This window comes from Lepidothrix coronata, unplaced genomic scaffold (assembly GCF_001604755.1).
Source record: "Lepidothrix coronata isolate B3197 unplaced genomic scaffold, Lepidothrix_coronata-1.0 Scaffold68, whole genome shotgun sequence".
NCBI classification, from domain to species: Eukaryota; Metazoa; Chordata; class Aves; order Passeriformes; family Pipridae; genus Lepidothrix; species Lepidothrix coronata.
This window is the reverse complement of record NW_016690248.1, coordinates 2,307,450-2,334,744: the sequence shown is the minus strand read 5'-3', so window position 1 is coordinate 2,334,744 and position 27,295 is coordinate 2,307,450. Positions and strand designations below refer to the sequence as shown.

At 38.0% G+C, this 27,295-nt stretch overlaps 1 protein-coding gene across 13 annotated transcripts in view; it reads right to left on the bottom strand.

The window, feature by feature from the left end:
* Positions 1 to 4,424: 4,424 nt before the first annotated feature.
* The window catches only part of VWA3B (von Willebrand factor A domain containing 3B), a 72,770-nt gene continuing 49,899 nt past the window's right edge, over positions 4,425 to 27,295 (bottom strand). For 11 of the 13 annotated variants that reach the window (XM_017818488.1, XM_017818492.1, XM_017818491.1 and 8 more), the window contains 7 exons: positions 25,754 to 25,973; positions 17,921 to 18,041; positions 16,992 to 17,116; positions 15,722 to 15,859; positions 15,074 to 15,171; positions 12,006 to 12,247; positions 5,969 to 6,875 (listed from right to left, as the gene is read on the bottom strand). In XM_017818488.1, the coding sequence (XP_017673977.1) occupies positions 6,691 to 6,875; positions 12,006 to 12,247; positions 15,074 to 15,171; positions 15,722 to 15,859; positions 16,992 to 17,116; positions 17,921 to 18,041; positions 25,754 to 25,973 (1,129 nt within the window). In that variant the 3' untranslated portion in view covers positions 5,969 to 6,690. Of the gene's footprint in view, positions 5,900 to 5,968; positions 6,876 to 12,005; positions 12,248 to 15,073; positions 15,172 to 15,721; positions 15,860 to 16,991; positions 17,117 to 17,920; positions 18,042 to 25,753; positions 25,974 to 27,295 lie in introns of those variants that run through there. The other 2 variants (XR_001875385.1, XM_017818497.1) reach the window with 2 other exon arrangements.

The following is a 27,295-nucleotide window of genomic DNA, read 5'->3' as shown; positions in this document are numbered from 1 at the left end:
TTAGCTATGTATTTAATTAAGGGAGCAAACAGGAACACTCAGCTGACAGCACGGCAGGCGTACTCACAGCGTAATTGTCTGGAAACATATTTTGAAATTCATGTGCAAAAATATTTAAGCACTCAATGCCAAGCTGTTATGCTGAAGTGCTGCCTCTTGTTTGCCAATAAAAGGTCTGAGCTTCCTTCACCTTTGTAAAGCAGCTGCACAATAGAAAGGTTGAGGGTAAACCTTGGCAGGAATCTTCTTGTAGAAGATTTTTTCTCCTCTACTTTCTGTACCTCTTATAATTTATTCACAGACAAATGACATACTGACCCCCTGTCATCTCTTATAATGTAAATAAAAAATGGTCTGTAAGTACCAAAATATACTTCTGTTCAGGAAGAACTGGACCAAGGTAAATACTGAAAGGTATAACACGCCCTGCCTTGCTGTCTAGTCTGCCACGATTCTGTGAGTTATTTGTTAAATCCCAAGGCACCTTGCCTTTTTGTGGACAATTCAGATTCTGTATCCATGACTTCCTATAACAGCAATCCCTGCAAAAATTTGCCTAGTCTCTGTATTTTGTGTGCTTTTATTTATATTTTTAATACTTTTCATGCCTAGCAAGGGCAAAGCTCTTTCAGTTCAATGTGACTTTCATGTTATATCAATGAAAACAGCAGAAAAGAATAAACAGGCAACATCTGTGGGTGGTAAATTAATGCAGTATGTGTGAAAAGACTCCCAGAACAAAGCCAGGCTCTGCAGACAGGCAGACAAGGTGAAAAATGTGAAGCACAGTAGAAAGAAAACAAAAAATTTTCCACTATATTCCCCATCTATATTCACTACGTTGCCTGAATTGCTCCCCACACACATTTCTTGGTATCTTGGGTTTCCATTTCAGCCATGAAAAGTGAGTAGATTCACAGTACCTTGTATCAGAAAGAGCATGGGGAGGTGGTAATTCTATGAATTGCTGGCACATAAGGAGACTGTCTTCCCCTAGAAATCCCCCTTCATGTTCCTAGCAAACACAATCCCACTACATCTCAGCAAGCAGGGAGACCAATGCTCCAAGGCCTGAAGGGCCAGACCCTGCAGCAACTCCACCAGTGCAGGACCCGGAGTGCAGGAGCAGCCCTGACACTGTGGCACCATGTACTGCACCGCCTGTGGCTTCAGGTAGGTGCTAACAGGGCAATCCAAGGAGGATGCAATGTTAGTGATTTAATCTGAGGAGAATGCTGAGCTTGAAAAGTCATCATCCCCAAATTTTTATTACTTACTGCTGTCCCAGATTTTGTTTTTCAAGCACAAGCACCCAAGCTCTGCTTTAACTCTGAGCCTACTAACAGCTGTGTAGCTCCAGCAGTGCAAGGTGGATTTTAAAGCAGTGCAGGCTACTTCTCAACAGGGCTGACTAATGCGGGGTCACTGCTGAAATAGCCACCATCATGTGGCTTCTGGTTGACTAGGCGCACTGACAAAATTCTTTACGGGAAAAAAATCTGCCTGGAAAAGTTTAAAAGGAGAGGCAAAAATATGGTAACCTATATGTGAACTCAGATGTGCCATGCTGTGAACTCAAAATACATTCCAGAACTAGGGAGAGCTTGGCTGGAGCTTGTGAGCTCCTGGGAACAAACCTTGCTGCAGGTTTGAATGTCTGTTCTGTATCTTTAGAGCAAAATCAGGGAAGATCTGCCAGACTGTTTAGGTTAGCCCTGAGTTTTTTTGCTCAGCTAAGCCTGGAACTTACAAATTATCTCAGGGGAACTAAAGGTGCTGGAATTAGCCACAGCCCTAAAATCAAAGGCCTTCCATCTAATCCTGCCTTGACCACTCTTGTGAAATTCAATTACAGTAATTATTTTTTTAAAACTACTGAAAATTAGGACAATAGTCCTAACAAAATGTCACAGAAGAAACACTCAGGTGCTGGGGAATAAATGCATCAATGAGATCAAAGGCAAGCTCTAGGAAGAAAAAAAAAAAGCACCTTTGCAAATGAGTGCCTGTAATATATCACCATCCTTCTTTTTATGCTGAACCATATAACGGTTGCCTGAAAAATCTTATATACCTGTCCATAACCATGTCTCTCCAGATGAAAGGCTATTTCCAGAGGAAAAAGATATGAGCAGTCTGAGAAAAAGTTCTAAAATGTTCCTGTCTCATCAGCTTCTCTGAAAACTACAGCATCTCCTGTACTAAATGTCCATCCCTCTTTGAACTTTCCTCTCTGCTGGAGATAAAAAACATAAAACAAAGATGAGGTGTGAAGGGATCTCCAGTCTCCTCATCACTGCCTGACATAGCAAAAACTCAGCTTACAGTCACAAATCTGAGCTCAAGATCAGTGCATGCAGGTAGCTGTGACTATGTGTCGAAGCCTGTGTTCCGAATGTCCCAACATCCTTTCCTCAAAAGCCTCAGGCAGCTAAAGACAATGTGGAAAAGAGGGAGGCAGAGAGGCAGCTACACACATGCCACAATGCTCAGCTGTGAGTTATCTGCAGGGGAAACTGTCTGGAGCAGGGAATGCTACTGGAGATGGACAATTACCTCTTCTAAAGCTACTAAGGACTGAGATGTGGGGTAACTTTCAGAGGAAGGGGTGACACTGCAGGTGCTGAGGCCCCAAGCTTAAGAGCTGGTTGGAGTAGATGAACTGGGCAAAAAGAACTGCTGTTCAGTTTAGGCCACAGATGTGTTTGTATTTGCTTGCTTTTGATCTTATCTTACAGCCCTGTAATTAGAAGACTGAGCTTAGAATATATTGAAATCACCCCTCACACAGATTTGCTCTCCAGCACGTTTTCATTAAATTGGAACCTGGACACTACTAAGCCGGGTTGAGGTGTGTCTTTGCAGAAGCAGCAAGGCTTCATCAGCAAAATTCTTCTTGTAACTTGAGTAGGGACAGCATTTGCTCCAGGGCCAATGTGGGGAGGACTGGCATCGCAGGCAAAGCCTGCACCCTTTTCTGCTGAGCAGCCTCTTCTCCCAGGAGAAGCACCTCATAGCTGGGGGAAAACCTCAGCTTTGATGCCAACACCCTCATTTTATCAATGGGAGAGGGTTACGGTTGGGCCCCAGATTCGCTCAGAGCCATGTGGATGTGTGTTTAAGAAGAAATATTGGACCTCTCATAGCATTGTTTATCAAAAGACTGAGCCTTGGGAGCTCAGCTGTATTTATGCAGCAGCCAAGGGAAGCAGTGTTCTCACTTGCCTAGGCAAGCAAGGAAACAGCCATGGAGGAAAAGGTCCTTCGCATTCTTGTGAAGATTGAGTCAGAGTTTCCTATACAAACTTCTGTGAAGCTGCCCTTTTTCTTGGAAGATAGGACATTGCTCTGATTTCATGTTCACAACTGAGTAGACTACTGATGACTTTCTAAAGGAATTCATTCTCAAACACTTTTCCACTTCCTCCAGTTCTAACAGCTGCTCTCATAAAAGCCTTTACTCATATTTCCCCTTTCATCTATTCTTACTTCCCTTGGACCCTGAGAGTTTCATGGCCACACTACCAATAGGACAGTGAACAGGTGTTCTCTCCCTGTGTGTTTCATGCCATGCTGAATACAAGGGGCTGAGTCCCAGTCCCTGGATCCAGAGTTTGATCCAGAATGGCAAATACAGGTGGGGGTGAATATTCTTTTCTGTTCCTTTGTTTGGGAGGGGTGTGTTTGTTTGTTGTTGCTCTGTAGACTATCTTTCTTTATCAAATAGTAGAAGTGCTATCTTTGTAGTTGGCCAAGAATCACAAAGAAGGAGTCTAAGCACAGTCTTGGCAACCCAAACCCTCCACTGCCATCTTTGTATGAGGCAGTGTGATGAAGAAGCAACCTGTTTTTTTCAATGATCCAGTTGTGCTCTATTGACAGAATCTGAGAGTAGACCTTCCTGGTCAAGCTCAGACATATGGCAAATCTAATTGGAAAATTCATCTTGTTGACAGATCATCATAACACTACTTGTCTCTTTAAAACAGATGGAGGAGAGAAACAAGCATATGAAAACATAACCTCCTGTACATCTGCACCAGGGTGTGGAACTCAGGACAGAGTCCACTTTGTGCAAATGGACCAACAGGAATGTTTGAATGAAGAAAATAAACCATACTGGCAGTTTCCAAGCTTAATACAAAGCAATGCAACAAAACATTTAACCAAACTCAGGCAGGAAAAAGGTCTTGTGGTCCACAGTAGGGAAAATTAATATGTTACCCCATGACAGGTGCTTTTGAGGTCAGACAGCACACCCAGAAAGGAACAGTGAAATGGATTCTTAATAACAAGTGAAAAAGAAACTCATCCATCACCATCCATATTTTTATAATAAATCAGTTTTTAAATGTAACTTGTCTAAATAACCAACAATGATTGATGACCACACTTTATGTAGAAGAAGAATTAACCATTCAGACTACCTGTGCAGCCAGTTTTAATCCTGCTCTTGGTTAACATTTCTCTTTGCATTTCTCACAAATATGTATTGCATGTAGTGGAATACTAAGTTTCTTGAGCCATTTTTTTCAAAGGGATCTTAGTCTTTATCATTATGGGTTGGCATACAATCCATCTGCACTTAAGAGTATGTACATACAAAATTGGCCCACACTCCATTTTGTTCATGTACTTGGAATTACACACGCTCAGCCTCAAATACACAGTAATCACAGATGACATAGGTGAGATGATCACGTCTATGCTGAATTAAGTCTGTTTGAGACACATCTTCTGCAAAAAATGTGAGCAGGTAAATTCTAAAATCTGTGTGATTGAAAGTCATTCTTGAGAATAAAATAGATATCTAAACTTTTCATTTAGAAATTTTTTCTACAGCCATGCACAGTGCTTTTCCATATATTGGTAGTGCCATTTCCTTCAGAAAACAAAAATATTCTTATCCACAGTAGAAATATTTCTTTCCAGCTGTCCTGTCCTAGGTATAGTTACATTAGCGATATCACTTCCAATTTTTCTATTGTGTAAAAAAATCCTCAGTGACTCCCTAAAACCAAGGACTCCATCTGTGTATCAGCTCTATTCTCCAAAAGAATACTCCAGGACATGATGGAGTAAGGAGCCTGACTTGCAGAACAGAAGGTAACATGATGTATGCAAACTGGAACTTCAGGATAGACCATTTCAGAATTACAGTTTTTCCCAGGTTTGAGTCTTCCCTGAGTCAGGCCATGCAGAAATTTCAACACTCTCATATCTCTGCTGAAGTATCTTGGCTTCAAGGTCATTTTGGCTACACAAACTATAATTCTCCTTTACTAAATAAGAAACTCTGGGGTTTTGGGTTTTATTTTGTTGGGGGATTTTGTGTGTGTGTGTGTGCTCCAAACTGTGACAGAAACAGACCTCAAAACCTCAGAATTTCCCCAAAATATTCTTCTGGGAAATATCTTCACAGACAGTGTATACAACTTTCCTGGCCAACTGTACACCTGAACTAACTACCTAGAGTAGCCAGCTGAAATACACCTGAAGGAAAAGAAATAAACATATCCTCAAAGACTCTGTTTGCCTCCATTGACCACAGAAATACAATGTTTTTATACTCTCTCCCAAATGATGGCAGCAGGCTATTCTCATTTCGTATTAACGGCTGTTAAAAATGTGAAGCAAAGAGTGTGGTTTGAGATTTTCAGTGTGTTTGTATATAGAAGCACAGTCAAAAAATCAAGAGAAGCAGGGTATTTAGTATGGTACTTTTAGTTCTCCTATAGCAGGGGACACACATTCATCTGAAAATAATGTGACTCCTTCTCTGAGTTGCTCCTTGAGATTTGGTAATAAGCACCACAAGCAGCTCCAGGTGCTGTCTCCACACTGGCCAGGAAAGTGTCTCTTCCAGCTTTGCCATAAATCAGATGTGACCTTCCTACATCTGTAAAATGAAATCAGAATATCACACTACATTTGCTGGATAGAGAAAATTAATCTTTACTTGGTTTTGTTTTTTTTTTTAACTGGGTTCAGTCACCTATCAATTATTTGGGATCTAGAGCAGAGACGCTCCTAAATATGTCTGGGTGCAATTCCTGCTTTCATGTATAATGCTGTAATACTGAAGCAATTCCTCTGCCTCCAGAGTAGCACTCAGTTTATAACAAACAACCCTTGGTCTACGTCTGTGTTACTGAGAGGTTAGTTTTCAAGGGCAAAGCACCTCAACTGTGTTCTCATAGGACAGTCCCCATCAGTGGAAAAGCTTTAGGACAGATACATGTAAAAGTCAGCGACAGTGGACAACTGGGTAAGCACCCTGCAGCAGGTCTTCCCAGATGCCTTACAGACTGAGGCTCTGCAAAAGGAGTTGTGGGAAAAGGTATTTCATAAGAAAGACCTACAGTTAGTAAATCACATAGTTCTACTGTAAGCACAGAGTAATTTGGAAAAGAAATTTTCTGTTCTCTTTTCTCATATTGATACTATTCAGCAGCACAGATGAACCTCTGGCACTGTTTCTCTTTCACACATCCAAAGTAAGTCTGAAAAATAATTTATTATTAACTAATAAGTTTATTTTTGATTCAAGAAATAGTATTTCACAGTCGTAGATGCTAAAAATCTTTTGTGTCTGCAGCCTCATTCATTCTTCCCAAGCTCCTTCATCACGCACCCTTAATGTGGCTTCCTGAGCTCTGTGCAGTGGTGCTGAGGCTGGTTTGCCAATCCTCACTGCTCCATGTTGACCCTGATAATCTGGCGGATGTTGCTTTTACCAGGCTCTGGAGAATTTTCTGCAGCTGGACTGCGCAAGCAACAGCGAGACTTCAGTGAGCTGGGTGTCGAAGCTCTTGGTGACTGCAGAGTTTGACACCTCGATGAACACCAGGGTGATGAAACGGAGAATGAAGATGCTAGGAGAGAACAGGTACTCTTTAGTGAGAGAACACATTGACCCACCGTGAGCTGTGATATTACTGTTCAAACATCCCTTGAAATTTATCATGAAACAAATATAACTCCATGACTATATTAATAGAGTAGCAGTCCTGTGTAAAGGTGCTTTTCACTACTTTCCTTTCTGCTTTCATGCCCGTGAGTTCAAACCAGTCTGCTTTTTAGGTATTTTTAAGTATTCTCATTTTCTAAGCTTGTAGCTGTTGTTATTCACAGGCCAGCCTTTGTTCTTACTCTTCCTCTGCTGGGGACAGGGCCAGGCTATATGGACCTTTGTCTGTCCAGTACAACCAGGCTTGTCTTCTCTGGTTTTCTATTTGTGTCACTGAAAAGTCACTTTTTATAGTCATATTAAATGAGACCACCAACTACCAGGCACCCTCCTGGCACAGAACAATGACAATCATAACCCGACACTGGATGAAAAATGAAAGAGAATAAAATAGGAAGAAACAAAGTAAAACAAAAGTGTTTACTCTCTTCTGCTTCATATATTTCTTTAGAGGGGATTTTTTGGTTTTCAATGATCGTATAAGAAACACTTGTGTAGTAGAAAAAAAAACTGTGGGAGGCATCTGAAAAATAAAGATATGATATACAGGGTGAGGAAGCAAGAGCACAGACCGAGTACATAAAGAGTACAAGATTTGAGTAGGATTAGTTTTAGGAGTGACAGTCATCCATAGCTACCACTGAAACTCTGAAGCTGTGTTTTAAAAATCAAAAGTGTGCCTTTGAAAATTGTCTTATAAATGCACATTGTCAGCACTTAGACACACAAAAGGAGCATTCTGTCTCTTCTTCAGCATCCTAAGAGACAGGAATCTGGAGTTCACCTGTGTGAGGGTCAGGAAATTTCTTCACTGTATCCTGTCAGTCTGCAGCACAAAAACATTGCCAGACTGATATACTGAAAAGTATCATGACTACACTGTTTCCCTGAGTAAAATGAAAGATGCACTGTTGAATGACTGCTCCCATCACATACAATTCACAAACTGTTTATTTTCTTTACCTGGTGCACATGCTCTCTATGTATCTTCCCAAGATGTTGAAATAACCCATTCTGGTCTTGCTCCCAGGATCTGGACTGAACTGCCCTTCCTCTCCACCTTCAGATACCCCAACACATGCCTCCTACACCAATGGCACTTTCTTTCCTTGCCTGTCTCCATGTTTCATTCTTTACAGGGAAAGAGATGGAAAGTTTAGCACACTTTCCTCTTTCCATTAGCTGACAATGCTGAGAGGAGAGAGTGGTTCCAGCCAAGCTGTACCAAACAAAAGAGACAAGCAAAAGCTAAATCTGGAAGCCATTGGGGAGCCCTTAACCACACACAGCTGCAGTAAGGACCATATGCAAGCATAGCTGAATTGACATCAACTGCTTATTAAACAAGCCATGACCAACAGATGGGAACACTGCTTTATTATGATAGCCTTCTCCAAATGCTGAATGAACTAGCTTGGAAAATGAGACTGGAAAATGAGTGGGTGCTAAAAATGTTAAACCCTACTGTGGGAAATCCAGCCAATCCACTAGACTGCCAGATGCCACAGCTGTTACACTCTTGAACCCAATTCATAGGAACTACATTTGCCACATAAAAGGATAGAAAATGTGCATTTTCAGAGGTCTCCCAACTACTCCATATTGCCAGTTAATTATCAGCAAAATTGCTTCAAGCCACATCTCATTATAAATGAAAAGGAGATTTTGTCTGTTAGCTATTATTTGCTAATGCATCAGGCAACGCAGTCTATTATAAGTATCATACCCATCCTTCACTCCATATTTTTTCCAATTTATTTTTTTTACTAGATACAGATTTAGAAAATTGACAGAGAAATCACATGTAATAAAGATTGATTTCAGAGGTCATGTTCATTATAGAACAGAGAAAAGACTAGAAAGACAGGGAGAAGAATTTTTCTATAGAAAGAGATACATGATTTTTAAAGTATCTATACCAACAATTATTGCAATAACCATGGGTGGAGTTAAGTATCAATGATCTTGTTCCATCAAACAGTATTTCTTGAGTTACCTGGACAAGGAATCATTAGCCCACTAACAGTCAGCAGAAATTTGCCAGGCCTTCATTCGCTCTCTTATAAACTCTTATAAACAGAGCGAACTAACACAGTAAGAGAGGCAAGCATACACATCAAAATAATAATGTTTCAAATATAATAGTTCTGGAAGAAATAAGACAAAATTACACTTCAAGACAATAATGAAGCTAATATACACTAAATAACTAACAAAATTACTTAATCTTTATTCACTTCCATTACTGTTGTTTCCCTCAGAACTACTTTAACTGAACACAAATCAAACCACAAACATTCCAAAATGCTCCTTTAATTCATACAGGGCAGCTGTATGTGGAAATACAAGGGTTTATGGAAATAAATGGCTTCATCAACCACCTATATAAGAGCTATGTAGCTGAATCCACATTATCTTGGAGAGCACAAAAATCCATCTCCATATCTGGCAATGCTCATTCAAGTTGAGGAGAACTTCCTGATATAACATATGAATGTACACATGAAGTCAGCAGAACTGTAGGAAGAAGTGCTGATTGACACACTGAGTAGTTACGAAACATAGCTCAATCAGACTATTAAATATATACATATATGTGGATCCGGACATAGGAAGTGACAAGACAAACATTTGGAAAGAAAATGCAAGAAATACTGATGGCATTGAATGCTTTTAATGCATTACACACATACACACATAAGGAAAACTTGTGTATAAATATGAAGAAAATGCCTTTACTTCAGGCAAACAGGTCAAGACTATCGATCTATTTCAAAAGTTAAAAGATATCCAAATTATTTGGGTATTGGATATTAAGAGGAAAAGAACATGTGGGAGAATTATACAGCTTTCAGATAAACCAGTTCCCAGTTTAACAGACTGTCTTAGAAATCTCAAAAAATATAAGTATAACCTAGTTACCGTAAAAGGTATTTAGCTACTAAAGTTATTATTGCAGCTATTCAAGATATTTCTCTGAGATGCTGACTCTATTTTTAAAAAATGCCTCTGTTATAAACAATCAAGAAACAATGAAGTATTGAAAGCAACTCCTAGGAAAACCTGGAAAGGGATCACTCTGATGAACATTGGTGTGTCAGGCATATGAAGGGCAACAACCGAGATTTCAGAGTTATGCAGGGTCTGAAGATGAACACAGAATGTTTCACCTTATAATTACTTTTGCTATTTAGGTTCCTGACTTGAATATCCAGCCTTATTTCAACATAATGAAAACTCCATGAAGGGAAAGTCCATTGCTAGGTATCTGATATTTTTAATATCTGGTCCACAGAGACTAACTGAATAATTCATTAGACCAGCAGAGCTTTCCAGCTTCTCAGCCATGTTACTTAACACTTACATCAATGTAATTAAATATGACTACTACTACGAAAAGTGTTAACCTGTATAGGTGAATCTCACAGATCTGGTGATCAACATATACTGAACTGCCAGGCAGTAAATGTAAGCCAATAGCTCATACTAGACTGAACCTTGGGTAGAAGGAAAAAACAATGCCAGGCAAATTTGTTTTCTTTATTCTCTTCACTCTTTAAAATGAAATCTAGTATTAACACAGTTAAAATAGATGTGTACGTCAGAAGTCAAGTAACCCATTTGATATAACTTACAAAATTATATACACAAAGTGCTGTGAAGCATTAACATAGTACGAAAACGGGCAAATATCTACACCTGAAGAGAATAAATACACAGTCATGTATAGAGATTGAAATGAAACCCTGTGAAAATGACCACATAGTGTTACTTCATCAACTCACTGACTTTTCCCTTTCTGATAAAACACAGAAGGATATGTAAATGAAAATACATCTAAATAAAAAAAAAAAGCCACATTCAATATTCATGGTATCATAAGAAGAGGACAGGGTACTCTATTTAGCATATTCGACCTGCATAGCACCTTGAAGGTTTGTTAGAGTACTATGAGATTATTTGCTAAGTCTAGGCAGGATTAAAATGCACAGATAACCACTGCTCTTGTTTAATCTTTCCTTCAAGCTGCATGGAATCAGTTACAGGACTTGCTGATCACATTAGCATTATTTCACATTTACTCGGTATCTGCATCTCAAGATGTCCAATAGGAAGGCACCTGGGATAACGAGGATCTCCAGTGAAGCAGCCCTACTTTTGGAGCCGTGGTCTCTCACACAGCTATTGGACAAGGCCAGCACCTCTGTTCTGACCAGGCCACTCCTAAAATGACAATTATATAATGGGCACCATAATACCCATTATAATCTATGTAAATGGAATTTGCAGACAGTCTTTAAAAGATGAGTGAGGACATAGCAGGAAAATTCAGAGGAGCCAAATCAAGTTGATTGACAACATTATGATTGAGTGAATCTAATAATCCACTACTTCTGGAGGTAAATAAATAATGAGGATATTAAGAACATGTTTAAAATGGTACAAGGAGATACACCTAGCAAGTATGGATAAAAATTCTCTTATCTTTCCACTGATAATATGATCTTTAAAATGAAGAGCTGACTGGCATGTAATGGCAGACGTACAGGCCAGGGCTCCACTGCAGAGTGACAGGGAGTACAGATACCAATATCAGCTTTAACTGAGCTAGCTCATACACTAAAAGCAATTTACCCTCTGAGACACTGAGCTACAGATGCAATAATTTAATATCTGCAATACAGATATTAACACGTAACACAAGTAACAAACAGTAGAGGGACTGGAATACATACTCAGCTTATAAGCAGGTACTAAGGTTGGTGTTATTGCATCTTCACTGCTACTACAACTGTTAGGGAAATTATGTGCTGGAACATGCTTGATTCATTTATTGCCTTTGCTGTGAAAACACATGCTGATAAAGTGTCAAGAGTGGTTTCCAAAGGAGATGAAAGAACTTCATCACATAGGACATGGGAAAGCAAACTGGGATAACACCTAGAATACTAGTTCCTTGTCTGAGGAATAACTAAAGGCCCATCAGAACTGTTTAATTCCTAAAATTTATAATTTTCCAGACCTACTTCTTTACCTCCAAATTCTTCTTTATTACTAGACTGTGAATTTCTTCCTCTCTGTTTTACTTCAGTTCTGGAGACAAATATAAGATCATCAAAGTCTGACATCTTCTCCCTGGGATGTCTTTTGTCTACTGCTCTCCTCTTCTTTTTCTTTTTCTCCCTCTTTTCTTCCACAGTACTTTTATTTGCTTCTTCTCCTCCTTCATCTTCCAGAGGTGAACGGGGATAGGGCTTTGTGGTCTCACTGTCCAGGCTAAAAAACCACACAAGGAAGTTTGCAAAGCTAAAAGCATACATATCATACTATCTTAAATCCTTTTTACAAGATGTAGATTTCACCTTTTTCCACATCTCACAGTACTAACAAGAGAATGACTTGTCACCCTCTTGACCATTTCATAGGGCTGTAAATGTCTTACAATTCAGTTTCCCTTCTACTTATAAAATAAGTAAACAGTAGCCTAAAACAGGGCTCTGGCCCCTAATTCTATCTCACTCTTATGACTCCAGAAAGGATTTGGGCAATAATGTTCTTTTAAGGTGTCAGTCCAGATCACACAGTGTTTTACTTTGCATATGGAACTTGTTAGCTACATTTGCAGAGTGCTTGCTCTGCCATAATTATTTCTTTCTATTGCGATGGCAGAAAAACACTCCAAACAGACACTAGTGTCCAATACTAAAATGCTGAGAGCTATATTAGTACCTCTAAAGATTCATGAATTAAGCATGACTCCTAGTACACACCACAAGAACATCAAAAGACAATCCCAAAGAACTCAGAGCTGGAGTTAGACAAGCTATTTTAATATGTCTATGTGCACTGGAAGCCTGGGCTATGCATTTTAATTTTCCTTCCCTTCCTACTACAGGACTTAGCACAAAAAGATTGTCTCTTTTTGAGCTTCTAATATCATACTGCATTCGAACTTTTTGATTCCTTTCCAATTAAATTATGCTTCCTCTTTGTTTCTATCAACAATGTCAGCATATTTTCATGAAATTTCTGTGCACCTGTGAGCAATATGCTGCACTGTTCCCGTTTAAGTATGACATAGAAGGTAGGGATCTATTTTAGAATACAATAAATAACAAGTTTCATTAGAAAGCACACTTCGATGCCCTCTTCAAAAGTAGGTGCTTTAATGGAAACTCCATTTAGTGCATTCATTTCAGTCAATTCTCCAAAGAATTCCTCTGTTTTCCTGTGAATAACTCAATGTTCTCATCATTTGTACATAACAATGGCAATTCAGCTTGCTAATAAATTCTGTTTGGAGAGTGAATATTAAATTTTATATTAAAGCACTCAGTCATGAAACAAAGCATGTAGAATGGAAGCTATTCTTATTGCTTATACATTTAGTCACATCTTTTCTTAATGTGGTACCTCATTTAGAATATAATCCAACTTAGTAGAAGGGAAAGACTTCTACTGTTTTTGCTGGAACTCAGATCAGTTATATGCCTGCCTCTTTTCAACTGGTTGTATGCATTAAGCAGGGAACCATGTTCTTCAGGTTTGCTTTTTAGGGAAAAGAGGCAACCACTATGTCAGTGATCTGGCCTGGGAAAAGACACTGAAGTATTTCCAGATTTGGAATTCTGCTCAGGGATTTATTGGTTTGTGTGCTGTGGGTGCAAGTTGGTATAAGTTTCAAACTGTACTGGAATCACTATTAGAAAATATGTGGGAAATAGGACTTGAATCTTAGTTGTTTTTTGTTCCATCATTCTCAGGGAATCCATAGATCAGCCCACAACTGGTACTCTCACCCATAATTTTTAGATGTAATCTTTAATAACAATAATCATATTAGAACATTTCAATGAAAATTAAGGACATCTGCAGGTGACTGTGCACTTGAACAGGTTGCCCAGAGAGGTTGTGGAGTCTCCCTCACTGGAGATATTTAGGAAGTGTCTGGATGCAATCCTGTGCCATGTGCTCTAGGACAACCCTGCTTGAGCAGGGAGGTTGGACCAGATGATGCTCTGTGGTCCCTTCCAACCTTACCCATTCTGTGATCTAAAATTGCCTTTAATGGTGTAATTTGTCCTGTTCATGCCTCCTCTTGGGAATAAACCTCCCATAGCGGAGATTATACAGTTCTTTGGCAGCAGTGCTCATACTACAACTGACATACATGGAAGAGGAAATCCGTCATCCTGTGGGATGTCAAGGCACATGGAAGATTCAAAACAAAACTGTGTTTTCTCACACAAAACATGAAACTGTGCAGCTCCCTCTGGGAAGAAGCTATGGATGATGAAGGTTTACATGGGTTCAAAAAAGTAACTCCACAAATTCATGGAAGAAACTTCCATCAGGGCTGTTTAATACAGAGACTCAATTCTGCTTCAGAGAATTCTTAAATCACGAATTGCTGTACACTGGGGATGTACTCTGGAGAAATATCCCTAGATGATTGTTCTGATCTTATTCTCCTTCCTAAGGTTTGTTGCTGCTAACTCAGAGGTTGTTTGTGCTCTGGAGGTTATCACAATTCCATGCTATTTCAAATGGGTTAAACTAGAACTAGAACTTGATGCAAGACGAAAATGTAATCCACAATTACCTGGAACCACTGCATGTTCAGTGCATACTTCACATCAGAAAAATGTTACCCCTGCTGCACATAAGTTCTGCAGAACTTAAGTAGGGGCTCATACTCATCCTACACACTCTATCTGCATCATTGCCCAGATTCAAGTCCAGAAGACGAACCACTATCTTAGAAACAACTTGCAATTTAATGTGTAGTTTCATATCACAATAATTATCTTAAAAGGAAAATAAAGTCTACAACAAATAGAAACTCCATCCCACCTTCCAGCAATGCTCTTAACAACTTCCTGGGACTTAGCTTCAAACCATCACATCCCACTAATGTTTCCAGAATGAAAATAGGGCAATAAACTGTCATATAAACTTGGTTGCATGTGTAGAGTAAGACAGATCAGAACAGCTGTAGTTAGAGTACTACATACAGAAATCTGACAGCATAGCTGAACTCAGAGTGCAGCATTTAGGATTCATATAAAAAACCTTTATATTCCTAGGTTCAAACATACTCACATCTCATAATCCACCATCTGCACCGTTCTTATGTACTGACAGGAATAGGCATACTTTGTTTGGCTGATTTTAATAAGCTCACTTCTTACACAGTGTTCCTGTAATAACACAATCAACATGCATCTAATTTAAATCTGAATCTCAAAACCAATGAAGATACGTATGTATAAAAAGTCAACTGTTTTAATACAACTGTAATCAGCCTTTAATAAAGATAATTAAAAGTTTCAAGTACAAAGTAAATTTTTTTAATACGCACTATGAAAAATGCAGTAAAATTATCATCATGGCTTACGAACAAAAAAACCAACCAAACAAACATAACGAAATTAATTTCAGACTATACTGACTGTGATAAAATTCCCTGTGTTTCTCATTTTACCAGTATGGAACTTAAGCAAGCCACCAAATAGATTATAGAGGAAAGAACTGAGTACGATTTAAGAATAAATTATCCTACAGAGTTTCTTGATTCAGGTCTATTACATGAGCTCTTCACTGAGCTCCAGAATCTGCTTTCATTTGGTTAGCTGGAGACAGGGAATGCGACAGTGAGCTGATTAGCATGGAAAATTCTATCTGCCTCTTCAAAAACAGAATACTGGTAAAATTATTGCCAGGCAGGTACCATCCTCTAGGTTTACTTACCTTCCTGTTGTTGAACATCAGTACTGTGTAGAGTTTGTTACCTGTTTCCACCCTCTCTGGTGTTGCAATGACAATGGCAGGTACATAATACTCATTTCCTGCCTGTGTCCCAGTTCTGGCAAACACATAGTCTCCAACCTGCACATCAGGAAAGGACCAGTGCAAGAGCCATGTAACTTGTGAGTTTTACAAGACATAAAAGGTAAATACTAAGATACTTTTACATGAATCATCATTCTATCATGTTCACATGCTTTAATATGGATCTTCGAAAGAAAAGAACTTGGTCCTTGCATGTACTGATTACACAATTGCCACTGAATCAAGAACACAAAATAAAAATAAAGGAGAAAGCCCTACTAAAGGTACCTGGGCTCAGCTTGCAAGTTGAACTGAATGAGGAAACTCTTTCAACTGTGCATTCCCTTGGACTTCATGCAAATTTTTACATTTTCAATAAACTTTTAAACCAACCTTGGGAATTTTAGGTAATTCCATAACATAACTGACTTATCCAAAATTGTTTTAAAACTTAACACACTAGTCACAATTTTCTATCAAAATCTGCAGATCTCTAGAGTTGGAACTTCCCCTTACAGAATACCAGGAACTACTGTATCAGAATTTGCCTTCATTTCAAACAGGAAAAAATAAACCAAAATCATGAATCTAGTTTTAAGTGTAACAAAGCGCTTATAAAAACGTTTTGTGCACTCAAAATAGCTATATCTATTCGGTATCTTTTCTGTACCCATTCCCTCTCTTGCACGTAAAATAAGAATCACCTGAAAAAACGATTACAGATAGTCAGCTGATAAATTTTAAATAAAACCAGAAATTGAATAAGAATTTTATTTTTTTAATTAGTTATTTACCTTAGTATACAGTTATTTGCTGGATTTAAGACATGCTACGAAAAACAAATGGTTAAAACTTGCTGCACATCACACTATGTATAAAAGGCTCTCTTCGATTTATAATCTATGTGCTAGGAAACAATAATTCTGCTAATAAATAGCTCACCTTTCTTCTATAGCTGGGGAAATATTCATGTTTTATAAAGAATACAATACAAAATAAGTTAGAATGTAGACTTTTAATAAAGAGAGAAATAGGACTACAACAAAAACAAGCTTCAAACAAATAAAAAACAGCATGTTGAAAGTAGCTATTTGAAAGCTAAAAAAAGTCTATCCTTTACTCTAGGCCTGGCCAAATAAACAAAATTAAAAATGCCTATTTGCTGTCACAAAAAATACCAATTTTTCACCTGCAGATGTGGGCATGGCATAGCACCTCCCACAGGTATAGTGAACTTCACAGGTACATCCCAGCTCTCCCCATTGCTGAAGTCAACAAGTGCACAGGTAGAACTGACATTCTTTATCACAGTTCCTAAGAAACAACATAATAAAATATTCAAATTATTTTTCCTTCACCCCTTGTGGAAACGTTTTTTTTTTAAATCCTAAAGGCTGTCACATATCACTGAGGTCAAACATGTCTTACTATACATTCTTCGCTTTCATTTAGCGAGGGTAAGCTGTGCTAGGGCACTAGAGAAATTTGTACCTAAAAAAACCTCCTGTCTTACTAGCTATTATTAATAAATGCTATAAAAATAAAATTAAGAGTCTTTTTCAAGCACAGGTCTGAAATCTGTAAGCTGATCAGGTGGATGAGAGTTGGCATAATGAAACTATTACACAGTTAAAAATATGTAATTTAAAAAAAAACAAAATAAGTAAAGGTAACACAAAAATAAATACACAAATGATTTTTCTTAAGAAATTACAGAACTCAATTTTACTTAATAATTCTTCCTTAAAACTCAACAAAAGGTCAGCAGCATTTAGTGAATTTTTGGAACACATGCAAAAGCTTGGCTTTTGCCAAATGATCAACAGAAATATTCAAGAGAGACAGCAAATAGGGATAGTTGATACTCTTGGGTACTCAGTTACTCAAAAGGATTTCCTTACATACTCTTCATATCATTGCTTTCTAACTTTACAAAATGTATGTCTTCTTATAAATGCATATATGTGCTCATACAAAATATATATTCATTTTGCATGAATATACACATACAATATTAAATTTCATTAAGAAAGAAGCAGATAATTATGACCAAAACTTATGTTTTATCAGCACTAAGAAACACTAAATAATATGGAAAATGTGGACAAAAATATATACCTGGATAATAAAATCCTGTGACGTTTGATCTTGCAATTACCTTTTGGCTTTTGTGAGTCACAAATATTTGCCATTTTTGTCCTGTCTTAGACTTTGACTTCATAGTTGCTTCTTCATGTCTCTGTAATTTGATACAATTATTTTGGCCACAACAGTTAATACAGTCAGCCTTAATCTATTCTTTAGAATTAATTAAAAATTTAGGCAATGTAATGCTATAACCTCTGTAGAAAACACACAGTAAACCATAATTATTTTAAACTTTCAGAATAGTTATAAGTACAGTAAATACTCATTGATAAGTTCATCTAAGACTTTTCACTATTAAATCCTGTTCTATATGGTCATAACAATACCTATATTTTCATGTGTTCAGGCAGAAATTTACCTTAATGAACTATAGTTCCAACTACCATTTTCCTACAAAAAAATTTACAAAGTTGCACAATTCATACTCAAGGATATGGTAAGCAAAAATCAACTTTTTCAGAATAAGAGAATTTGCTCTATACATTCATTTTGTCCATCTAGGAGAGTCTTCACAAAAATATGATTTTCATTAAAAGTACTTCACTGTATGGGATGACTCATTAAAATTCAGAATTAAAATTTTCAGGAATTTTAAAACATTCCATTTTAACAAAATATTATACCACATTTTCCAGAGCTGTAACTGTCTAACATTCTGTCCCACATCATACACTAATTCTCCTCTTTGGGGGGCAGATCCTTTGACTACAGCTCCTCTAACACACACCACAGCCTCATAGAACACTGGAGTTTACTGCTGAATTGCTCAAAAGTCTAGGGTTCCACTTACTGGATAGTGAGAATAAAAATACCAATGCGGCCATGTGGTGGGGAAAAAAAGTGGTTTTTCCCCCTGGAGTTAAAAAAAACGGTAACCCCTGAGGGGGTGGTGTCTCTCTTGGTGTTGACCCAATCAGCGCCCTTGTAAAATTTAAACATATCACACCAGACCGGAAAAGAAGGATGGTGAGGTAGTTGGAGAAGAAGTGGCCATGTTCTGAGACCACAAGGGGAGAAGGGGCAGGAGCCCCGCTGGGGGGCCACAGCCCCCCAGCCCCCAGCTGAAGTTGCAGAAACTCGGAAACAGTGTTAAACTGGACCGAGGTCTGTAACTGAAAAGCTGAGGGAGTCTTTCTCCACTGTGAGTGGGCAGCAGAAGACAGAAAAGCGGCAGCAGAGGCAGCGCTGAGTGAAAGGCTATGGCCAAAAGTCAAGAGATAAGAAGAAGCAGCAAAGACAGCATGCAACTAAGCAGAGACACAGAGATGTCTGATGGAGAGAGAGAGAGCGAGAGCGAGTGCCGGCAACAGAGCAGAGAAAGCTCAACAAAAACAGTTTTGGGGTAAGAACTGAACCAACCCCCCCCAAAACCCTTTTGAGACCCCTCCTAGGAGGAGAAGATGGACTCCTACTTGAGGGGAGTCTTGGAGTGCAGCAGCACCAGAGAGAGAGGAGCTAAGAAGCTCAGACATCCTGGAAGGTGGACCGGGATGGCCAGACGGAATGCGGAGGAGGGCCTTGCCCCCCCCGCTGCTGCCAAGCTGGCAGTTTTGAGACAGAGCAAGGGAGCTCTGATAGAACGCTTGAGGCAAAGACTTTCAACTGAAAGCTGCCCTAACGTTCTGACTCAGGGGAGCTTGAATCCCCTGAGGCAGGGACTTTCACGAACATGCCCTGCACTTCGCGATATGACGTGGTGAAGCGAACCTTTGTCCCGGTTATCGCAGTCCACGGGAGAGAGACCGTCGCTCGGAGTCGAAGGGTCAAGAGGGGTTAGAGGAGACCCCCCTTGTGTGTAATGGGAAGAGATCCAGCTACAACTTCAGCTACGACTGCTGCATGGAAGAAGAGAGACACTGCTGCCCTGAAACGTGGAAAGGATCTTTCCTTCTTCCCTTCTGAACTTTTATTGGAGGGAGAAGAGATTTGATCTAATGTAAATATTGCTTTATCATAGGAGAGATAGTTAAGATTATGTATATAATGTATTATAATATTTATTTGTGTAGTGACTGTAATATAATTCTCTTCCCCCCATATTGAGTCTTGTGTTGTGTCTGGAAAACCCATCTCACACTAGGGTGAGTTGTGGGAGGGGGGCTTGGACTCGGGAATTGGATTTTGGGGGTCTCAAACTACGACAGGCCAGCTTGCTGCGGACTGACTCAATTCTTAATTGAAATCAGTGACTGCCATTAGTAGTAACTGAACGAAGAATGGATTTCACACAACAACTGATGCAGAGAGCTGTGGGAAATGCAGTATGTCAAAAATAGTCAGACACTCACAAGTGGCTCCATATGAAAATACACTGTCAGGCTTTCTGAGCTTCTGTGTACATGACTTTACAGTCACCATATTCTTTACCTTAATGCCTTTTACATCTCACATTAATATTTTACAAAGTCTCAGTGTTGTTTGTCTTAAAGTAAACCATGTTCCTGAATCTCCTTTTTTCTGGAAGAAAGAATATCTTCCCATTCAGGAAGCTTGCTTATAATAAATCACTTTCATCATTAAATGAAAATGATGAAACTGATTTTCACCATTAAAAAAATCAGTTTCACCATTAATTTTTAAAATATTTATTAGCCTACCTCATGAACAATTTGCAAGCATCCATCTCTTACACAGTTCTTCTGAATCATAAAAATACACAACTTGAAATCTCAAGATTTTCCACATATCTACACACTGCTCTGAAAAACTATTGTAACTCAGACTCTTTGTAAAACTCCTGCTTGCTAGGGCATTTATGACCTGTTTTCTTGCCTGGTGACATTTTTCTTCCCAAAAAGATGTATTTGATTTGATACTTGATTTTCTGTAAAAGTCAATAATGATGGAAAAGATATGAATAACTTTGACTAAATAGTTCATTCTCAGTTTCATTATAATTATCAGTCTCTTTTTTCCAAACTCCCCCACAAAAATCACAAATAGCCCTAAAAAAAAGTCCTAAAAATAAGCAAAACACGCACACACACATAAAGGCAAGGAGATATTTTAAATGGGAGATATATGGGATTTTTCTAGCTTATTCTTTATCCCTATAGAATATTAATTATATCAACAACTCTGTTTTTCAAACTCAGTCTAAACCAGAGGCTCTTCACAGCGCTTAACTGACTGCTGGAAGTACAACCCAACAAAGGCTGATTTGATTGCAGACTTACAGTTCCACAGACACAAAAAGGTATTTGGGTAAGCCATTTAGTTAATTCCTCAGGCTTCAAAGGGACAGCTGCTGCTGAATATTTATTATCAACTAATTTGTTATGCTTGACTAATAACTTGGGCAACTTTCCAGCACTCTGCATTAATCCAAATACTAAAGATGACACAAGCATCCACAATGAGGATTCAGTCCTGCAGAATTCAGGTGGCTCAGAAACACTAAATTCAAATCCATCCCTCCATCCCTCCTTCCTCTCGCACAGCTCAGACACTGTCAGAGTGCCCATTTCTGGCATTCAGTATGTTTATTACAAAAGAGCCCCATCTGATTCTCGAGGATTTTCAGCCTGTTTAGCTCTGCTACTGTTGAAGGCAATGCAAAAAAACACATCAAGTGAAGGAGACTTTGTTTACCTTCCAATAGCTGCTACATTTTTTAATTCCCTTTCAAAAAATTAGGTTTTGCCCTTTCCTACTATAAATGAGAATGGATAGGAAGACTATCCACAGATCTCCATGTATCTTGGCTTGAATTTTGGCTTTTCATAATCCTGACACCTCAGAGCCAAGCAACCACTGCTTTTCCCAGGTTGTCAGTGACACCAAACCCATTCTGCATAGACCACAGTCCATTTTTATGAAAGAGCCTATCTTCTTGCACCTACACGCTCTCTGTTCAGCAGGTACTTCACTGATGACAATGGAGAATTTCACCCAATATTTCTTTGTAGTTATAACTTTTTAGTTGTTGTGCTATTTGGGATGCTTGTTTTTACTAAAAGAGACACAAGAACAAAGAGAGGAGATGCCAAGCTGTTTGGGAAACATATGAATGCAAAAAAGGTATCAACAGAGAGAGATTAGTGATCCTTAAATAGTGAGGAAGAATGAGGAGCGTAAGAAATAGGACACCAGGATATAAAAGGGAGATCCAGAATTTCCATTCTTACAAAGAATCGAATCTCGGCTATAAATATTGCATTAGGAATAATTAAATCGACTGTATATGAAATACATTTTTCAGAAAGAAGAGACTCAGTGAGCCACTAGAGGTCCCTTTCCACCCAAATAAACATGCTTTACAAAACACATTATGCTTATTAACTATTTTAAGTTATTTTTAATCATATGGTGACTATTCAGCAGGATCACAAACAAGTGTGAGCCTTACACGTTCGAGGTCATCCTAAGGAAAACATAGTACTTTTAAAAGTATATTCTTAATGAAAGTTAAGCAAAGAATGCAACTTTATTTCTCTGCAAAATCTGAAATCCACCCCTATGCAGAAACAGAAATATTTAGTTTGAGAAGGAATGTTCTCCATCATGCCCAAAGGCCAGATTACAACACTGGAGGAAGAAACACTTTACATTAAATTGTTAAACCATTAACAGCAAGCACCAAACTATCCTGGAATCTATCACACTTGGACAATAGGAATGCCATGACCCCAGTAGACTTGAAATTGTCTAATGAGAGATGGGTAGGGGACCCTGAACAATTTTTTTTTAATGTCACATAATGTTGTAAAGAATTTTATAATTCAGTGAGGAAAAAAAAACCGCTAAAAAACTGGTGGATGACTGTTATGCCTTACAAGATCAAAACAGAAAACAAAATATTTTAAGTCAAAGCAGTTACTTATTAGGAAAAAAAATCAAACCAAAGTAAAAGATACCTTTCTCATTTTCAGTATCTTAGATGAAAGCTGAGTGCCAGCCTGAAGAGGGAGACTTGTGTCAACTCATGCTTTAATTGGTACAGCAAAAAGAACTGAGTAAACTGAGTATAATACAGTCTACAATTAGCCCTCCAACCAGGTAATCATCAATGTTCAAGGTTCTATATTTTGCCTGATAATAACTAAATGTGTTTGCTCATTTCCTAACGCATTTACTTCTTGCATCACTGGAGGTCTTTGGTCATCTCATGGCCCCGTGCAGGTGGATGTCTGCTTCATTCTCCTCCAATAAGGCACTGGCACAGCCTACCTTTCACAGATGTGTCCAAACAAAGCAGCCTGAACACAGCTCCCAGAAAAGGTTGGAGCATAGAGGGAGGATAACTAGACCACTAATTCAGTTGTAGGCTTAAATAGAAAGCTCTCATAGCAAGGACATCCAAAAAGAATTACTAATTCTTTTAAGAAGTTGTGTAGGTAATTCAGAACTCATAAAAGCTAAAAACTAAGAGGTTTTATTCTAAATTCAGTGAAAAAAAAGCAGGAAGAAATTCAGAGATCTGTCTTGTTGTGTAGGGCACCAGGATAATGGTGATTTTTCTACCCCATCTCACAATGACAATTTTCATTCAGTGCCATATCAGCTCTTTCCTTGTAGTAACATATTTCAGCTGGCTGTTTATTTCTTTATACTCATTTTGTAGACAGACATCACAGCTGGCAAAATCTCCGACAGCATTTTTAAAAGACTCCCCAATTTTTAAAATTTTTTCCACTGTTTTTCTACCACATAAACAGAATTCTAATTACATCTGCCTTTCTGCCTCTCACTCTTAAAGCCTTTCAGTTGTAGATTAGCAATTACTGAAGATGCCGCTCTGATTAGACTCCTAAAGCGGGTTGACTCAGGATAAGTGATTGCACAATGTTAATCACATCATGTCTGAGAGCACACATTGGTTGTTCCAAGGCAACAGCAAAATTACAGCCAACAAATGAAACGTGAACATGTTTCTGCTGCTCTTGTATTGGATATTATATAGCAGAGGAAAATCAATAATCAAAATAGCTGTATTAGCAATATAATATTTTCAGACTAAAGTAAAACAAATCATCTGTTTTTTGAAGATATTAAAAAGTTTTCAGATGTACTTAATGCAAAAAAAATCTCAAAAACTATAGAAAACTGAAAGTGATCCTTTCCATAATCACTTATTTTCATACATGGCCTGGGCTATCAAAGTATATTTTATACAATGCCTGAGCTATCATAATATATTTTATACAATTTAACAAAATTTATTTTTTATAACTTATGTCATAGTATGTAAAAGGCCACAACTTATTGTGAAAACTATGGTTGTTCTTTGTGAAAAAAAAGTTACATCTCAGTCAATGAATGTCAAATAAAACAAAATACTTTTGTTATATTCTGGTACACAGAGAATAGGGATACTTGGCATAATTTACAGTTTCAAATTCCAATTGTACATTCTCATTCATTGCTGAGCATTCACACTATAGGTTTGTACCATGACCATTTGAGTTTCACTTACATAACCTCTTTAAACTGATGTATGTATGTATGTCTGTATACGGTTTTGTATATGTTTACATGCATACATTGGGACATAAAATAACTATGATGAATATTTGATTATGCTTCTTACATAATACAAAGCATAAGACTTCCCTCAGTATTCACTGCAACTAGGCCAACCACATGGTAGCTTCCCTCACTCAATTATATAAAATAATGAACAAGAAAAGGAATATATTAACATATGAGGTTTATAATTAATTCTCTATTTGTTTTTCCTTATCCCCTATTGGAACTTGGAAGTCTGAGGAAAGATTTTCATTCTTGTTCATTTCCTAGAGAGCTGATTTTAATATTATCGTAGTATTACTCCACCTAGACAGCACTTCTGCAGAGGCAGCAGGACTCCCAGGGAAGCACCGTTTGATGAAGCTTTAAGATGAAAAAACTTGAAACTGAATAAGAGAAACGTTTTGGGTGTTTTTCAGAGCTAAGTACTGTGAATTTCAAAGCATCAATAGTATATTCAGAAATCTTTCCACTGGGGAAGATTAAACCACTTTTCAAAACTCTAAAATGAAAAAGTATATTCTCTCTTCCAATAGGGCAGCCTGACTAACTTTAATTTTATACCTATTGCTCCACGTATTTCCATACTTGTTTCATTACACCTCTCAATAGCATTCCAAGTAAAATCAGATGTTCATCTGGGACCATATATACAGATACATATATACATATATAAAATCACAAACTTCAATAACATTTTCAGAGTAGCTAGACTACTGTATTAATGCTAGACTAATGTAATAATGAAATGGAGAGAGCACTCTGCCTTGCCAAAAGTGAGTGTCTGCTTCAGCATGAGCTCCAGATGCCACTGACTCAGTTCACAAGGCTGTGAGATTGGCCACCAGTTCATGTATATCCCCATTTTATGGACAGTTAAATTTTAGTGTATGAATATGAAGCTGACTCCCACCTCTTCTCTACATCTTTTATTTTACAAGATACCAGGGGAGATTATAGTGAATTACTCCAACATTACAAGATCTTTTAGTCCTCTTTATCAGATATTAACCCAACCAGATCTTATAATATAATTGCCTTTAATGTATCTGTTCTTTCTCTGCTGTTGTTGCAGAGGATGCTTTGCTCCAATTAATTTTTAAAAGGTTTGATTTCTGTGCTTCTCTCAACTTCAGAACTTCTGTATCCCCGGTGCTTCAAAAAAGTCATTGAAAGCTTGCTCCCTTTTTAACTACCTTCTTTCCTCTATCCGTTTTATTTAGCATCACGCTAAATGTCTGGTTTATCAGCTATAATCATGGAACAAAATTATTCCAGAAGCACATACCGAAGAGGAATATCTAACGAGAAAAAAAATCCCTTCCAACATATTACCTTTTTATTGTTGCTTATGTGTGATTCTGAGCTTTTCTCAGTTTCCTTTTTGACAGCTTCCTGAAGATCAGAGGCTTGTTGCATATATGTTAATGCTGCCAGTATCTCATCTTCTAGCAATTTTACATCTTCATAGGAAATTGGCCATCCCAAATTCTCTAAAGCCTCCAGCAAAGCTTCTTTATGCTGCATATATTGGACTGGCCCATCCTCTTTAAATCTTAAAAAATGTATTTAAAAGATTAATAATCACAAGTAGAAAAATTGTAATTATGTCAGTACTTTACAGATAGAATCACAAAGCATAAAGGCAGACTAAAGCATCAGATTCATCCAATATATCTTTTGTATGCCGCAAGTTCTTGCATTTCATCCAGATACTGTTGTGTCTAGTCAGACAATCATATCTGGCTTAACTGTATCTCATACAAAGACATCTACAGAGCAATTCAAGTGGCTGAGCATAGATGCCTGGTGTCATTTCAGATGTCCTAGAATATGTGAGGCATCAACAAAGAACTTGTAGACACAACTGAGAAATCATTAAAACCCCTGGACTTCTGGAAGAGCAGGTAGAATGAAGTGGCAAGTATGGAAACAACCTAAAATGGCACCTGACAGATACTAAGTCCTGATTTGCCACAGGAATCTGGACTGATCACATAAAAACAAACAATCCCCTCTATTTTTAAATCTATCAGTCCTGCACTGCTGAATTTCACTCAGTGACCAGGAGTTTGCTTCCATCCATGGTTCAGATTATGCCAATGTCCATGGGACTAAACAGCCAGTTTGAAGCCACACACCAAAGGTACTTAAAAAGGTGAAATAGATACAGTCATCTTGTTGATTAAAAAATCCAAAGAAGTTGAACCTTCTAAAATCCAGAATAGGTAGTAACATAATTCTTTTTAGTCCTTTCAGCTGTTTTCTGGCTTTTCTCTACAGCTTTGCCAACATGTAAAAAAACCCATGAAGTCTAGATCTAGGGAGAGTATTGAAGTGTCTGCCTTATCAACGCATGCAACCACAGTGATGCCTAATCACGTTGCCATACTCTTTGTCACTGCTTATCTCTCTACTCCTCTAGGAACTGTTTTGTACTGAAATTAACCTGACCAGTATAATTATTTACCTAGATTTTTTGTCTCTATTTCCTGAACCTATTATTAATTCATAACAAAGGTCAAGCTAATATCTCCTGAGATGGATCTCTTAAACACTTTGAACACAAGCACAGTATTACCACTGCTCTAGTGAATTTGAATTTCCCTAGTATCTGAGGTAGCATTTTAATACACACTAGCAAACCAGAAGGCTCCTCAGTCAATAATTTCAGGACTCCTGTGACCAAGTTACTAGACTTTGTTTATTACTCTCTCTTTTCAGATTACTAATTTTGAAAGTATGTTGTCATTCTTCTGTAACACATGAACCCGGTCACTCAAATTGTAAACTTAGAAGAGAAATAGATGAAATATTTCAATATCTATCCACCAATATTAATGATTTAATATGCCCCTCTAGCAGACTGTACAATTG